General features: G+C 37.9%; 3 protein-coding genes across 12 annotated transcripts in view; 2 read left to right on the plus strand and 1 right to left on the minus strand.

Moving 5' to 3' along the window:
* Positions 1-8,225, plus strand: part of LOC147172690 (apoptosis-associated speck-like protein containing a CARD) — a 43,973-nt gene extending 35,748 nt beyond the window's left edge. Inside the window, exons 2-7 of one of the 6 annotated variants that reach the window (XM_086077986.1) lie at positions 3,449-3,754; positions 4,690-4,728; positions 5,464-5,709; positions 6,486-6,524; positions 6,668-6,740; positions 7,495-8,225. In XM_086077986.1, coding sequence (XP_085934112.1) covers positions 3,508-3,754; positions 4,690-4,728; positions 5,464-5,709; positions 6,486-6,524; positions 6,668-6,740; positions 7,495-7,759 — 909 coding nt within the window. In that variant the 5' untranslated portion in view covers positions 3,449-3,507 and the 3' untranslated portion in view covers positions 7,760-8,225. Of the gene's footprint in view, positions 1-3,420; positions 3,755-4,689; positions 4,729-5,463; positions 5,710-6,485; positions 6,525-6,667; positions 6,741-7,494 lie in introns of those variants that run through there. The other 5 variants (XM_086077988.1, XM_086077989.1, XM_086077987.1 and 2 more) reach the window with 5 other exon arrangements.
* Positions 8,226-8,498: 273 nt separating this feature from the next.
* Positions 8,499-15,851, plus strand: dnajc28 (DnaJ (Hsp40) homolog, subfamily C, member 28). 5 transcript variants are annotated; one of them, XR_015095454.1, is made up of 4 exons: positions 8,499-8,551; positions 8,992-10,165; positions 10,602-10,962; positions 14,018-15,851. XR_015095454.1 is itself a non-coding variant. In XM_086079502.1 (3 exons), exon 2 carries the CDS (start codon positions 9,004-9,006, stop codon positions 10,129-10,131), a length of 1,128 nt encoding a protein of 375 aa, XP_085935628.1. In that variant the 5' UTR covers positions 8,499-8,551; positions 8,992-9,003; the 3' UTR covers positions 10,132-10,165; positions 10,602-11,052. The 5 variants fall into 5 exon arrangements, 2 of the variants coding, with proteins under 2 accessions (XP_085935628.1, XP_085935627.1); XR_015095455.1 differs by having other exon boundaries at positions 14,079-15,851; XR_015095456.1 differs by having other exon boundaries at positions 14,485-15,847.
* Positions 12,085-15,185, minus strand: LOC147172693 (sodium channel regulatory subunit beta-1). Its single transcript, XM_086079508.1, has 5 exons — positions 14,970-15,185; positions 14,403-14,569; positions 14,015-14,249; positions 13,014-13,173; positions 12,085-12,203 (listed from the first exon to the last, which is right to left on the minus strand). Exons 1-5 carry the CDS (start codon positions 15,046-15,048, stop codon positions 12,161-12,163), a joined length of 684 nt encoding a protein of 227 aa, XP_085935634.1. The 5' UTR covers positions 15,049-15,185; the 3' UTR covers positions 12,085-12,160.
* Positions 15,852-15,949: the final 98 nt, after the last annotated feature.

A 15,949-nucleotide genomic window follows, 5' to 3' on the forward strand; every position in this document is an offset into this window, starting at 1 on the left:
ATAGAAAACGAAAGCAAAACTCGACTCCACCTGCCTCCGCAGCGACCCTTACAGTCAGACCTCTCCACTGGCGCGTTCCTCGCAGAATCCCCTGCTAAGAAATGTCCTCCGAGTTGCTGAAGTCCACCGATTGCTTCGAAGAGGCTAAAGAAATCGGTAAGTGCTGCTTTCGCGTGTGAGTTTGCGCGCGTGTGTTTTCTATGGAGGTAAATGTGGTGCAAAACTAACTTGTAAAAAAAAATTTTACCCGTAGAAAAAAAGTCTACATTTGTATCTGTAAAAGTCGTGATTTGTGAAAACAAAACGTTTTTACTGCGAGTGAATCTTTAAGCCGCTACAGGTATTTTAACCTCAACCCTTTATCCTCTGTATTTAATCATTTTATTTTAAATATTAACATTTCTTGATAAATGGCAGTATTTTTGCAATGTATGCTTTGCAAACAGTTAAAAAAAAAAGAGGCTCTTACACTCTTAAACATACACATTTGCCTTCAACACTGAAGCCAAATAAAAATAATGCAAATGGTAATGTTTATGAACAATGTCTGTGTCTATCAGTATTACCACTATTTCTGATATTAAGATGTGACAAAATCTTCATTTTTTTCTGGCTAACAAGATAAAGCTAAACGTTTAAACGATTACGTATAGAAACCATGTTGAAATTTTCACGCCTGGGACGTCCTCTTCTTCCATAATGACGCGTAAACTGGTATGGCTACTTTGTTTGTTTGGAATTGCGGACTTGTGCATATTAATGATAAAAACGTGGCGTCATTTGAGTTCAACCCACTGTCGTTCGCTCAACCAATGAGGTTGAGCTTTAGCCCGCCCAAATCCTCCAGAGCCCGCCCTCTTCTTCTACGAGTACAAATCACGGCGCTCTACGAGTACGAATCAGTTTTGCACCATTTGTAGCGAGATAAATGGTGCAAAAGTCACGTGACTGGACAGCAGCAGAAAACCCACTTGTGACTCCTAGTGGCGACTTCTTTGACTACAAGTTGTCATTTCTACAGGTACAAATCACAACTTTTACAGACACGAATGTACACTTTTTTGTACAGGTACAAATTTGTTTTTACAGATAAAACATTTTTTACACATACAAATTATTTTTTTACAGGTACACATTTTTTTTACAGATAATTTTTTTTTGTTTTTAGAAGTACAAATCACGACTTTTACAGATAAAAATTTTGACTTTTTTCTACAGGTACCTTTTTTTTTTTTTACAAGTTAGTTTTGCGCCATAATTACCTCCATATTACCTCCATAGTTTTCGGGTTAGGTCGGGGCGGTGTGGTGGGTAGGTGGTGTTAGCGGTCCAAATAGGTCGCTTATTTGTTTTATTCGTTTGAAAATAATGTTTACTCATGCCAAAGTTATTAAAAAATATATATATATAAAAGACAATTTGTTTAATATATATAAAAATTATATTAGAAGTGGTAGTATATTTAGAACTGAAATACTACAACAAAAAAGTAAAATATGATTACAATACAAAGATATTTTGTTGCCAAGATCTGTCGTTGCCTAATATTTTTCATAGAATAGTTTTGAAATGTTTTCATCGTGTGACATTTTTTTCCAACGCATTTTCTGTTTAGTAACATTTGTGTTACTAAACAGATAGATAGATAGATAGATAGATAATATACTGTATAATAGGCTACATATACATGATTTTTTTTTGTAATACCACTAACAATGCATATTTTTTTCAATATATATTTTTTATTTTTCTGTAAGTGTATTTTTTTTAATTGTATTGTCTTAACTTATTTATTTTTTATTATTTCCTAATGCTGTAATGTTTCTCAACTATTTTTTTTTTTTTTAAAAATGTAATGTAAGTATTCTTTTAGCTCCTATTTTTTATTTTTAGAACATTTGTAGTAATATTTTAAACGTTATTGCACAGACTCTGGCTGGATGACATCTGAGTGTACCTATTGTTTTGACAATGGTTCCTAATGTTTTGTCCCTCAGAGGAGCACTTTGTGGATAAGCACATGCTTGAGCTGATCAAAAAATGTTTTCATGGACGTTCTGCAGAAAAAGAAGGTCATCCAGAGCGGGATCTACGAGAAAATCTATGAAACGCCGGGCAACCAAGAAAAGATGAGGAAGATCTACAAGCAGGCTCTCAAGTCCGGCAAAGTTGCCAAGGATATCTTCTATGAATGCCTTAAGGAGTACGAGCCGCTTCTCGTGGCTGACCTCGAGCGCTCAGAGTAGAATGTCCGATCACGACATCATTCTCTTGTCGTAGTTTTCCTCTCATGCGTAACAGTTCGACTAAGTTCCATAATTCCACCCTAGGGTCCATTTTATTTGCCCACGGTTTGTAAGATAGGCTAGATCAAGGTTGTTGTTTTTCAAGATATTAAGAATAGCATCAAAACAAAGGCAAAAATCTCAGATGAGCTGCAGTGTTGTTGGATGCACAGATCAGCGTTGGCTTCTGATAAGCGGCACATACTCGATTGCCCGGAGAAAATGTCGACATGGCTTGATGATGAAGTGCTGCCTCCACAAGTGAAAATACTATTCATTTTTAACAGGCTCATTTCAGACAAAAGTGTTTTCTCTTATGGAGACAGCACTTCATACACTCTACTGATTTTGTGGCACATGAACACATCACTAAACACAAATGCACTCACACCCCATCATATATTGCCTAGAGTGTTCTATTATTAGAATAATTACACTTGTTAGAAGCTAATACTAACCTGTTTACCCGAAAAAATTTAAGGCAGTTCAGCTTACCTACTGGCTCCGCCCCTAGTTGTTATGCCTTTGTAGGCTAACTTGTATTGGCACACCCTTCTTCAGTTGAGTGACTGTAATGTGGAAGCAACACTTCATACATGACAATTCGTGTTGAAGGTAAAAAATAAAAAATAAACAAGAAAACAGCAAATACTGTAACAAATTGATTTTGAAATGACTTTAATTTAAAACAAATCTATTTTGACTGTTTAAGGGTGAAGAAAATGTAGGATTTTTTTGGAACGCGGTCGGGAATAAAACCAGAAGACGGAAGTCCGTGGCATCTTTCTTTTTTCCACTCACACAAACAAACACGGAAGCGAACCCACGCCAACCTGCATTGTAGGCAAGTGACGGCTCCACTACCCCACCTGGAGCCCAGTCCGTGGCATCGACCCCATTCAAACCAAGAGGGAAGTGCTGCGTTCAAAGTTTCTCGGAAATGTGTCAGGCTCGGCTCCGGTTAATCGGTTGTAGTTTGCACAGAACTTAAGTATCATACCATCAAGACATAAAAATGTGAACAATAATAATACAACAAATACTGTATATTTCCATGTGTGTGTGTGTGTGTGGGGGTGTTGACTATCGAGGTTTGTAATTGTGTAATGCCCATTTCCGGCATAGAAAACGAAAGTAAAACTCGACTCCTCCTGCCTCCGCAGCGACCCTTACATTCAGACCTCTCCACTGGCGTGTTCCTCGCAGAATCCCCTGCTAAGAAATGCCCTCTAAAAAGATGATGATCAAGAATTCGCTGGTGAACTTGTCCGAGGACGATTTAAAAAAGTTCTGCACGAAGCTGGTAGACCGCCGCGGCGACCGAAAGGTGCCACTCAGAGAGGTGGAGGGCAAGAACTTCATAAAGATCACCAACGTGCTGGTGTCCACTTTCACTTTGGACGGAGCTCTAGCAGTGACCTCCGAACTGCTGAGGTCCATCGAGTGCTACGAAGAGGCTGCAATGCTCGGTAAGTGCTGCTTTCGCGTGTGAGTTTGCGCGCGCACGTGTGTTTTCTATGGAGATAAATATGGTGCAAAACTAACTTGTAAACATTTTTTGTACCTGTAGAAAAAAGTCTAAATTTGTATCTGTAAAAGTCGTGATTTGTACCTGTAAAAAAAAAAATGGGCACCTGTAAAAAATAATTTGTATCTGTAAAAAAAAAATAGTACCTGTAAAAAAAGAAAATTGTATGTGTAAAAAAAAATTGTATCTGTAAAAACAAATTTGTACCTGTAAAAGTCATGATTTGTACCTGTAGAAATGACATCTTGTTTTTTTTCTGGCTAACTAACAAGATAAAGCTAAACGCCTGGGACGTCCTCTTCTTCCAAAATGACGCGTAAACTGGTGTTGCTACTCTTGTTTGTTTGGAATTTCGGACTTGTTAAAGTTAAAGTTAAAGTTATTAAAAAAAAAAAACACTATAAAAAACCATTTGTTTAATATATATAAAAATTATATTAGAAGTGGTAGTATATTTAGAACTGAAATACTACAACAAAAAAGTAAAATATGATTACAATACACAGATATTTTGTTGCCAAGATCTGTGGTTGCCTAATATTTTTCATAGAATAGTTTTGAAATGTTTTCATGGTGTGACATTTTTTTCCAACGCATTTTCTGTTTAGTAACATTTGTGTTATTAACCTTTTTTTTTTTTGCCTTGTAGGTTTTTTTGTTTGTAATTTTTTATCTAAAATTTTATGTTTTTGAAAATATTTTAGTAGCCTAATATTTTTGTACTTTTCAACGATTTTGAATATCTTACAATTTTTTTTAGCAGACTTAAATTTTTGTATACTGTATTACATACAGATGTAGGATTTTAGCATTTTTGTGTATATTAGTAGTGGTGTAGAAACGCATATCTGATATATTTTCATTGTGCTTTGGTAGATGACGAGATTGCCAAACTGAAGTCATCTGCTGACAAAAGTGGGTATATTTGTGTTATTTTCTATTTCGTTTGATTTATTTTGTTTGCTTAATAACTTTGATAGCAACATCCTTAATTAGGAGTTTAAAAAACTCAAATTGCACGGTACAAACTACTAAACTTTAATTGCTATTGTTTTTAGCCGTAGCAGCTTCAGCAGGCTCTGCTGGAGCTGCAGGTGGCACTGCACACTCCAAAGTTAACTATCAGGATGACCATGCGATTCTTCTTCTTCTTAATATTATTATTATTATTAGTGATAGTCTTATGTTTTACTTCTGTTTGTTAATCAGGGATGGATGGATGGATAGATAGATAGATAGATAGATAATATACTGTATAATAGGTTACATATACAGTACATACATAGGCTTTCATTACATCAAATTAAAAAATATATTTTGAAATAGTTTTGTATCATTTTCAAATGTTATATTTTATTTTTTTAATATTGTTATCATGTTTTCTTCGAATATTTAAAAAACATTTTTTTGGATTAAATTATTTTGTCTAATAGTAGCGTATTTTCTCTTTAACAGTTCCTCAACGTTTCTGTATTTCCTCCTAATATTAAATATTATTTTCTCATATTTTTTTACGTTTTTTTTGTAATACCACTAAAAGTAAAAGTAAAATATGATTATTATACACAGATATTTTGTTGCCAAGTTCTGTGGTTGCCTAATATTTTTCATAGAATAGATTTAAAATGTTTTCTGTTTACTGCTAAAAAGGGTACTACAAATGGAGGATGATCAAGAATTCGCTGGAGAACTTGTCCAGGAACGATTTGAACAAGTTCTGCACGAAGCTGGTGGAACGCCACGGCGACGAAAAGGTGGCACTCAGAAAGGTGGAGGGCAAGGACTTCATGGAGATCACCAACGTGCTGGTGTCCACTTTCACTTTGGACGGAGCTCTAGCAGTGACCTCCGAACTGCTGAGGACCATCAACTGCTTCGAAGAGGCTGAAAAGCTCGGTAAGTGCTGCTTTCGTGTGTGAGTTTGCGCGCGCGCGTGTGTTTTCTATGGAGGTAAATATGGTGCAAAACTAACTTGTAAACATTTTTTGTACCTGTAGAAAAATGTCTAAATTTGTATCTGGAAAAGTCATGATTTGTACCTGTAGAAATGACATCTTGTTTTTTTTCTGGCTAACTAACAAGATAAAGCTAAACGCCTGGGACGTCCTCTTCTTCCAAAATGACGCGTAAACTGGTGTGGCTACTCTTGTTTGTTTGGAATTTCGGACTTGTTAAAGTTAAAGTTATAAAAAAAAAAACCCACTATAAAAGACCATTTGTTTAATATATATAAAAATTATATTAGAAGTGGTAGTATATTTAGAACTGAAATACTACAACAAAAAAGTAAAATATGATTACAATACACAGATATTTTGTCTCCAAGATCTGTGGTTGCCTAATATTTTTCATAGAATAGTTTTGAAATGTTTTCATGGTGTGACATTTTTTTCCAACGCATTTTCTGTTTAGTAACATTTGTGTTATTAACCTTTTTTTTTTGCCTTGTAGGTTTTTGTTTGTTTGTAATTTTTTATCTAAAATTTTATGTTTTTGAAAATATTTGAGTAGCCTAATATTTTTCAACTATTTTGAATATCTTACAAAAAATTTTAGGAGACTTACATTTTTGTATACTGTATTACATACAGATGTAGGATTTTTGCATTTTTGTGTATATTAGTAGTGGTGTAGAAACGCATATCTGACATATTTCCATTGTGCTTTGGTAGATGACGAGATTGCCAAACTGAATTCATCTGCTGGCAAAAGTGGGTATATTTGTGTTGTTTTCTATTTCGTTTGATTTCTTTTGTTTGCTTAATAACTTTGAAAGCAACATCCTTAATTAGGAGTTTAAAAAACTCAAATTGCACGGTACAATCTACTAAACTTTAATTGCTATTGTTTCTAGCAGTAGCAGCTTCAGCACCAGCAGCAACTGCAGCAGACTCAGCTGGAGCTGCAGGTGGCACTGCACACTCCAAAGTTAACTATCAGGATGACCATGCGATTCTTCTTCTTAATATTATTATTATTATTAGTGATAGTCTTATGTTTTACTTCTGTTTGTTAATCAGGGATGGATAGATAGATAGATAGATAGATAGATAGATAGATAGATAGATAGATAGATAGATAGATAGATAGATAGATAGATAGATAGATAGATAGATAGATAGATAGATAGATAGATAGATAGATAGATAGATAGATAGATTAAAAAACTTATTTTTAAATAGTTTTGTATCATTTTCAAATGTTATATTTTATTTTAGTAAAATTGTTATCATGTTTTCTTCAATTTTTCTTCTTAAAAAATATATATATATATATATATTTTGTCTAATAGTAGCGTATTTTCTCTTTAACAGTTCCTCAATGTTTCTGTATTTCCTCCTAATATATTTCAATATTATTTTCTAATATGTTTTTACGTTTGTTTGTTTTTTGTAATACCACTAACAATGCATATTTTTTTCCAATATTTTTTGTATTTTTCTGTAAGTGTATTTTTTTTATTATTGTCTTAACTTATTTATTTTTTATTATTTCCTAATGCTGTAATATTTCTCAACTATTTTTTTTATTTAAAAAAATGTAATGTAAGTATTCTTTTAGCTCTTATTTTTTATTTTTAGAACATTTATGGTAACATTTTGAACGTTATTGCACAGACTGGCTGGATGACATCTGAGTGTACCTGTTGTTTTGACAATTGTTCCTAATGTTTTGTCCCTCAGAGGAGCACTTTGTGGATAAGCACATGCTTGAGCTGATCGAGCGCGTGTGCAACATAAAAAAAATTCTGGACGTCCTGCTGAAAAAGAAGGTCATCCAGAGCGAGATCTACGAGGAAATCTATGAAATGCCGAGCAACCAAGAAAAGATGAGGAAGATCTACAAGCCGGCTCTCAAGTCCGGCAAAGTTGCCAAGGATATCTTCTATGAATGCCTTAAGGAGCACGAGCCGTACCTCGTGGCTGACCTCGAGCGCTCAGAGTAGAAGTCCGATCACGACATCATTCTCTTGTCGTAGTTTTCCTCTCATGTGTAACAGTTCGACTAAGTTCCATAATGCCATCCTAGGGTCCATTTTATTTGCCCACAATTTGTAAGATAGGCTAGATCAAGGTTGTCCTTTTTCAAGATACTAAGAATAGCATCAAAACAAAGGCAAAAACCTCAGATGAGCTGCAGTGTTGTTGGATGCACAGATCAGCGTTGGCTTATTATGATAATTACGCACACCCTTCAGTGGAGGGGATGTACTAAAATGTAAAAATAATGACCAAGACATGTAGACAGCATTTGTAGACACCAGTTTATACAGTTTATCAGCAACAAAAAGTTGATTAAGTGGTGAAGGGTGAAGAAAATGTAGGATTTTTTAAATATACTTTATAGAATTGTCAATTTGATTTTGTATTCAAAAGAAATTGATTAAACCTTTTTTCTAATCCTGTCACTTACACTGTCTTGACCAATAATATCACTGTTTCCATACGTGTTGTGTTATTTTAGTCAGCATTATTTGTTTTATTCATTCAATTTTAATTTTAAATACGTTTTTATATCTATTAAATATTTGTGAATATATTTGCAATTTATATTGCTTTTTAACATCAAACTTTAATTTAACTGTTATGTCTCCAAAATTTGTCAAAGTGATTCAGAAAAATACATTACTAAGTACGTTCTGGTCCGCCAGATGTCGTCTATGAGGTTTTCTTAGCAAACGCCAGTCAAAAGCAAGCAAAAGAAGAAGACTGAGCAAAACAACTTCAGCAGCAAGCAGGTGACCTATTTTCACTTCGCATTTGTCATTAAATGTTGTTTTTTTGTAGTTTGCAGGGACTAAATTGACACGTTTGTGTGGTAGTCAGCCTTAGCAGAACGACGTCTATATAGAAGGGACATTTTAGTTTAGCTTACTTATTTTGCCACGGCGCTCAGTAGCTTCTAGCTAAGGGAAGTTCGACATCCGGGTATTTTATGACGTCGCCGATATAAATCGCCACCATTTCTTACAAATAAAAAATATTATTCAAAGGTATATTAGTAAAATTGTCAAAATACTTACATGTTGAAATAAAATATCCTGAAAAACACAGAGATCACGTTGATAACATCCATACACAAGATGACAACCAATTTTGACGGACGCAAAATGAAGGCCGATCTAGGGCTTCTTCTCTGCTGGGTCCACATTATGATTGTTACGTTTGCTCTTTCCAGGCGTGTGGTGAGATGAGTTTCCATGTCCTGGTATCCTGCACCTCCTCCCGTCATGGATTCCTCCTGCTGCTTCGATGTGGCCGATCCTGCTGGCTCAGAACCTTGAGCGGCAGACCTCACATCAGTGGCAGCCTTCGAGAGAGCTACCGGCTGCTGCAGCTGCCCGAAGACGAGCCCATCAGCCCCGAGCGGGCGAAGGAGTCGTACCTGCGCTTGGCTAGGCTCTATCACCCGGACTCCGGCGCGCCCACTGCTGATGCGGCCCTCTTTGCACGGGTGGAGGAGGCCTACCGCTCCGTGCTGGCACACCGCAGTGAGGCCCGGCGTCGTGATGTGGTGCAGGATGAGGATGAGGACTCATCCACCAGTGTGGCCCCTCAGCATAGACACTACCTCAGCTACGAGGGCGTGGGCTCGGGTACCCCCAGCCAACGCGAGCGCCAATATCGCCACTTCCGTGCCGACAGGGCCGCCGAGCAAGTTTTGGACTACCGGCAAAGAGAGCACGAGAGGGCGGCGGCGGCTGAGGGGGCACTGATGGAGCGAGACATGCGGCAGCGCAGCAAGAGTATTAAAATCACCCAAGCAGTGGAGCGGCTCGTGGAGGACCTGATCCAGGAGTCCATGGCTCGGGGAGACTTCCGCAACCTGAGTGGTGCCGGAAAGCCACTCAACAAGTTCCAGCATAACCCCTACGCCGACCCCATGACGCACAACCTCAATCGCATCCTTTTGGACAACGGCTACCAGCCACCCTGGGTGCTCACGCAACGCGACATCCGCGAGGCCGCCGCTCGCATTCGGGGCGAGTTGCTGGATGGTCTGGCCGGACTGGGCGAACCCCTCGGTCCGACGGAGCGCCTCCGCTGGGACGAGTTGTGCGCCCACGCCGAGGAAGAGCTGGCAAAGCTAAACAAGAAGGTGGACAGCTACAACTTGATCGTTCCCATGCTCCAGATGCAAATGGTGCACTTCAGCCTGGCGCGGGAGGTGCGGCGCGCCGAGGAGGCGGCCGGACGGCGCAGACTTGAGCAGCGACAGAGGAGGAAGGAGGAGAGAAAGAGGGTCAACGCCGTTAATGTCGCTGCCAAGTCTGCAAAACGAGGATTGGTATCATGGATGCAAAGTTGGATCAAATGAATGAAACACAACTTCACTTTATTTTCATTTATTTGTAAGTCTAATGTTTGAGTTTGTTAAATTCATTTCAAACCATTTTTTACTGCCAAGGTGGAGTTAACATTTTTGACTGGCGTGTACGTTCAAACAAACATTTTTGACTAGTTTGAACGTATTTAAATACATTTGAACATACGTTTAGGCTAAATGCTACAAACATAGCATATTATTTTCCCATAATGCCACAATGTTACTTTTGCAAACGTTAATTATTTGGTTGTGTTTCTTGTTGTGTACGTGCGACGATATGATGCAAATAGTTCCTGTGGAAATACATACTTCTCTATCCAGGACCCTGATACAAGTGAACTGTAACATCGGAGGGTGGTAGAATCCTAGATAAAAAGAACCCTTACAAATGTGTTTTTATTGTTTGCGTGTTTATGGTTCACTGCTGTTGTTCCGGCCTTTCCTCTGTCGCCGGGTTACAGATGACCACCGACGACACCTGTGCCACCTGTCGAACCCTAGCCAATGCAGCCGTGGACGGCGTCCGCTTCCGACTCCAGTCTCTGGTTATGTACTGCTGGTACGGGTCCTGGGAGCTCTCCAACTTCCTGGAGCGGATGAAACTAAACATGACCGCGAAGGAGAAGAAGCTGAACATGGCGAACACCAAAAGGATGTAGAAGACTCCTTGGGATGTGGCGAAGGTGTTGGTGTGGTTCTGTGGCGATTGCGCAGTGGTTCTGTTGAGGCAGTGATGCAATAAGGACAGCAGCGGGGAAGTCACCTCGGTGCCGTTGATGTGAGACATGGTCGCCATCTGTTGGATACTCCGATAACTGCAAGGTGAGCACAATACAGGCTTGTTGTTTTGTATGCTGGTGAGAATGTTATGAGAATAAAGTCTAATTAGTCGATTCTAAAAATGGTTTGACAGCTGCAGTCCTAATATATGTACATAAGTTTTTTTTTTATTAATTATATTGATATATCAAAGCAATTAATTTAACTGCTATTAAGACAATATTTTTTTTACAAGCTACACACCCCTCTCAATACCTAATCATCAAAAATCAAAATCCATTATTTTAATTAAAAAATAATATATATATATATATATGGTTTTCTTTAAGCAAATCTATTTGTCTATCTTAATGTACTTGGGTTGGGCTAGCGTAATTTATAAATTTAACTACATTTCTAAGATTGGGACCGACTTAATTTACTTGGGTTGAATAAACTTAATGGATTCAGGCTATTACAGTATATTTATATAGTTTTAGAGTGTGCATGGGTTGGAAATGAAAATGTAATTTATTTGTTGCATAAAGCCATTACATGTTTAATCTTATGCACATCTATATCCTATTTTGGTAAGTCAGCTAACAGTCTTGTCTTCTGAGCTATGCGAGCAAATGTAATTTATGACAAAGTTGTAATACAAAGTAAATCACTCATCGATGGATGGATGCTTGATTTGAGTGTAAAAAGAAGAAGAAGCTTACCTGTGTGATGACTTTGGCTTCTCCTCGTTCTGTGGACCAGACTCAATTTTGAACCCCACTAAAAAACTAATCTAAAAAACTAGCGCTGGGTCCTAAAACTCCTCCAATGCCTCGCTGTCAACACGTTTAATGAAAGCATTTGTTATAATTCAACTCCAATAAATAACGTGAGGACACCATGATGCAAATTATACCCCCGTTACCCCCCCCCCACCCCCCTCCGTATGATTAAGAGCAGTGTGAAATGACAGCTCATTGGCAGAACAAAGCTTTCACTGTGCCACTCTGACCTCCATGTGTCCTTGAACGCACCTTGTGCAGTCATACAATATGTACCTGTTCCTGTATATAAAACAATCATACAATATGCTTTGTGGGGTGTAAGGATCAAATTGTATTGTCACTCAAGTGTGATGATAACCATAGAGCAGGTAATGAATGCTCCTGTGACAGTAAAAGAGTCTACGCGCCCAGTAACATAAAAACAATTGTTACACATTATACAGTGTTTTTTATTTATTTTTATAAAATGTATTAAATTATTTAGCTTCATCTAACTTGACGCCGTCACAGTCCAGCAGTCTGCAACACACACAAAAAAAACACGTTTTAGACGTTATGTTATCATGCTAACAGTCACAATTCTTAAAAAAAAATTGTTTTTTTAAAAAGCTCACATGCTGTTGTTTTGTGTTACCAAAAAAAATATTGATTTGTTCAACTTAAAAAATAAAGTGAGACAGAACATATTACAATTTGCATATTGGAAGATTTATTGCTTTTTTGTTTTTGATTTAAGAATTTATTTTTTTTCCAGTGCATTTATAAAAGGTGTCAATTATATACAGATTTCCTAATACGTTGGCTTGCCCGGTCCCTTTTCCCCACAAATACTACTTCAATTGAGGACTTCTTGTACAAAAAATTTAAAAAAATAAAATAAAAGATGGCTTGTTCTAGTAGAATTACAATTTATTGCCATAATATTTAAACTAATAAGTTATTATCATAGAATAATGACATTTGTGAAATCCTATGAAATTTTCGTATTTAAAAAAAAAAAAAGTATTCTTATGAAGTTTCAACTAAAGGCTTCAGAATTAAGACGTGTTATCCGAAAATTCCGACTTTCTTGTGAATTTACAACCTATTCTCGTAAATTTAACAAACAACTTATTCTCGGAAAAATCTTAGCCAACGACTTATTTCCATAAAACATTTCATCTAATGAATTATTCGCATAAAATGATGATGTATACTTGGACATTTTCAATTAATCGCATAAAATTACTTCTTTTTTTCTGTAAAACATGCAATTCATTCTCGTAATATTTCAACTACCGAATTATGCATTGTTGTATTTAGTGAATTCGGAAGAATCATTCGACGTACTCTTTGTGAGCCTTGAGAGCTCTGCGTGCCTCACGGGCGTCGATGTCGTCGGACACCTTTTTGTAGCAGTAGACCAGCACCACGATGAGCCACAACTGCAGAAGCACGATCAGCACATACATGACCATCTCCGACACCACCGCCGCCAGCTCCCGGTTGGCTTCAAAACCACAAAAAATCAGAGCAGTCTTGAAACATTACAATTTATGATCATAAAATTACTACTTGTTCTCGTAGGATTTAAATTCATTTTTGTACATTTCTTGTCATTTACTGTAATTATTACTGACTTATTATCCTAGTATCGTACTTCAACTGATTACTTATTCTTGACTTGTTTTCTGGAAAATATGATTTATTCTCATATAACAAACTACTTGTTCTTTTTACGACTCTCTCAGAATCTTTAATCCAAAATAGCCAAATTTTGACTTGCTCTCTAAAATTCTGATGTTCTCACGTAAAAATCATGTTCTTGTAATATTTCAACTACAGTAACGACCTGTACTTCTATAAATTTTCTTCTCTTGAAATTGTAAAATTCTGGTCTGTTAAATTATGATTTATTCTCGTAAAATTTCTCCAAATGACTTATTCTTGTAAAATTGCTTACAATGAATCTTGTAAAATGCAGAGGTAGCAAATCCAGGTCCAGAAAGTAAAATCCCTGCCACAGTTTGGCTTTAGCCATTGATGCTAGCTAGCTAGCTCCCTAGCAGGAAAACGAGCACCATGGGAAAGCTAGCTAGCTAGCTAGCACCTCGGGCTAAAGCCAAACTGTGGCAGGGTTTTTACTTTCTGGACCTGGATTTGGCACCTCTGGTAAAATGTTGACTTATCGTCTTATTGTATTCTCATACAGTTTCTATTTTTTTCATAAAATTCTATTCGTCGTAAAATTCCGACTAATTCTACATTTACAACTTACACCTGTGGAATTTCAACTAATGACATGTAGTCATCTTAAAACCTGCAAAAGCATAAATGGCTCTAATCCTCACCAGCATCCACTACACTTAGCTCCACCACCTTCTCCACGCTGACGTGGTGCCGGAATCCCGCCAGGAGCAGCGTTCGGCTGAAGGTGCAGCGGTACGTGCCGGCGTCCCCGTAGCTGACATTGCGCACAGCGATGGTTCCCGCCTGGATGTCCTCGCCCCGCGTGCCCAGCCAATCCAGACGCCCCCTGAAGGCTTCGTCCACCACATCAGCGCTCGGGTGCTCGTAGTGGAAAATCTGGGGGAAGAGCCAGGATGTGTTTTTTAAAAACAAAATTCTCTTTGTTTTATGTTTCCCTTGACAGTAAACATAAACTGGGGGTGGAAATCTCCAAAAACGATCACGCTACATTCAGTTCCACTTGAATGAAATTGTCAATTGTGACCTCACGTGCATGAAGTTTTCCTGTCCTTGAGGTCTGAAGTGCCAGTCGACGGTGGTGACGGCGGACACTTCCCCTCGTTTCTTACAGGAAATGCAACCCAGCACGAAGGCCTTGCCCTGCACGGCCTCCGTCAGGGACTCCACCTCAGCGCAGCCTCCCAGACAATCGCACACTGCACGGACCAGCAGGAGAACAAAAGACATTGTGGTACCAAATGTTTTTCATCCCTTTAAGTTACAGCTTACATTTTTTGAGAATCCCATCTGACTTTAGACAAGAGGCCGGGTACACCCTTGAATTGGTCGCCAGCCAATCACAGGGCACATACAGACCAACTTTAGTTAACCTACCATGCACGTGTTTTGAATGTGAGCGGAAAGGCCACTAGGTGACAGTATCGCTTTGCTTCCGATTCTCTCATCGTCACATGTTGTCAGGCAAGTTCGAATGGTGAGCAGTTCTACTTTGTTTTCATTTTAAATTCCATATTTCGACTTATACTTAAATGTAATTTGGCATTATTTCCTTGGGGGGACCTTAAAAAGTCAATTTTGAGTGATTTCTGGACTCACCAAGCAGGCTGACAACTATGAAAAGAGGCCACTGGACTTTTGCGAGAGCCATTGAACGAAATCCACATATGCAAATCATCCAGGCTCCATAAAGTCCTCAGTTTATGACGAAAAAGAGTCCATTATATGGCAGGAAAAACAAAAAGTTGTTAAGCAAGTCGTGTGCCGTCTCCCGGGTACCCACTGGTCCGACTTTAAGGAGGTTATATTTAGAGGGTGTCAATAATCCGGAAAGCCAGGCGGGAACTTGAGATGACGAAACCCCCATACGAGACCACTGATGTCTCCATAACACTTGTCTCATTCTCAGGAAGGAAGGAAGGACGGATGGATGGATGGATGGATGGCTTTCAAGTGTGTCAATGTGCACCTACTTACGTGGGTATTTTGGACTTTTCCCTTGATATCACACACTGTAGAATAATGTCACAATGTGGCCCACATATTACAACACACACGACTAAAGACACTTGCATTATTAACAGCGTCAGAGAGAGAATGTTATTGACATGGCAGTTGATGATGTCGTTATGTTTATAAAAAAAAATTGTGTATATGTTTTCAATACTTGTGATGGAAAATTTGTGTATTGTATAAAGTTGACTATTTTCAAGAAGAAAGTAAAATGTTTCAGAGAATTATCCAATTTCCTTAGGGGGAAAAAAAAAGACATTTTTTTTCTTTTTCTTTTTTGCTATTCCCAAAAATGTACACTTTTCCTTGACAAAATGATATTTTCTCAAAAAATGTACTACTCTTCTTGAAAATATACAAAAACTGATGGATGGATGTTTTTTTTTTTTGTGAAGGCCTCTTTTAGTTTACGCAAGATTGACTTTGAAGATTCAAAGCGTGCAGTGGCGTTATTAACTGTAAACGCTTATCAAACAAAAATAAATACGCAATATTTGGAGGCCTTTTAGTCATGTGTGTGGCACTGCGTTTGTGTATGTACGGTGGGTGCACTGGGGGTCAGGGTT

This window comes from Leptonotus elevatus, chromosome 6 (assembly GCF_054856555.1).
Source record: "Leptonotus elevatus isolate MCC_2025b chromosome 6, RoL_Lele_1.0, whole genome shotgun sequence".
NCBI lineage: Eukaryota > Metazoa > Chordata > Actinopteri > Syngnathiformes > Syngnathidae > Leptonotus > Leptonotus elevatus.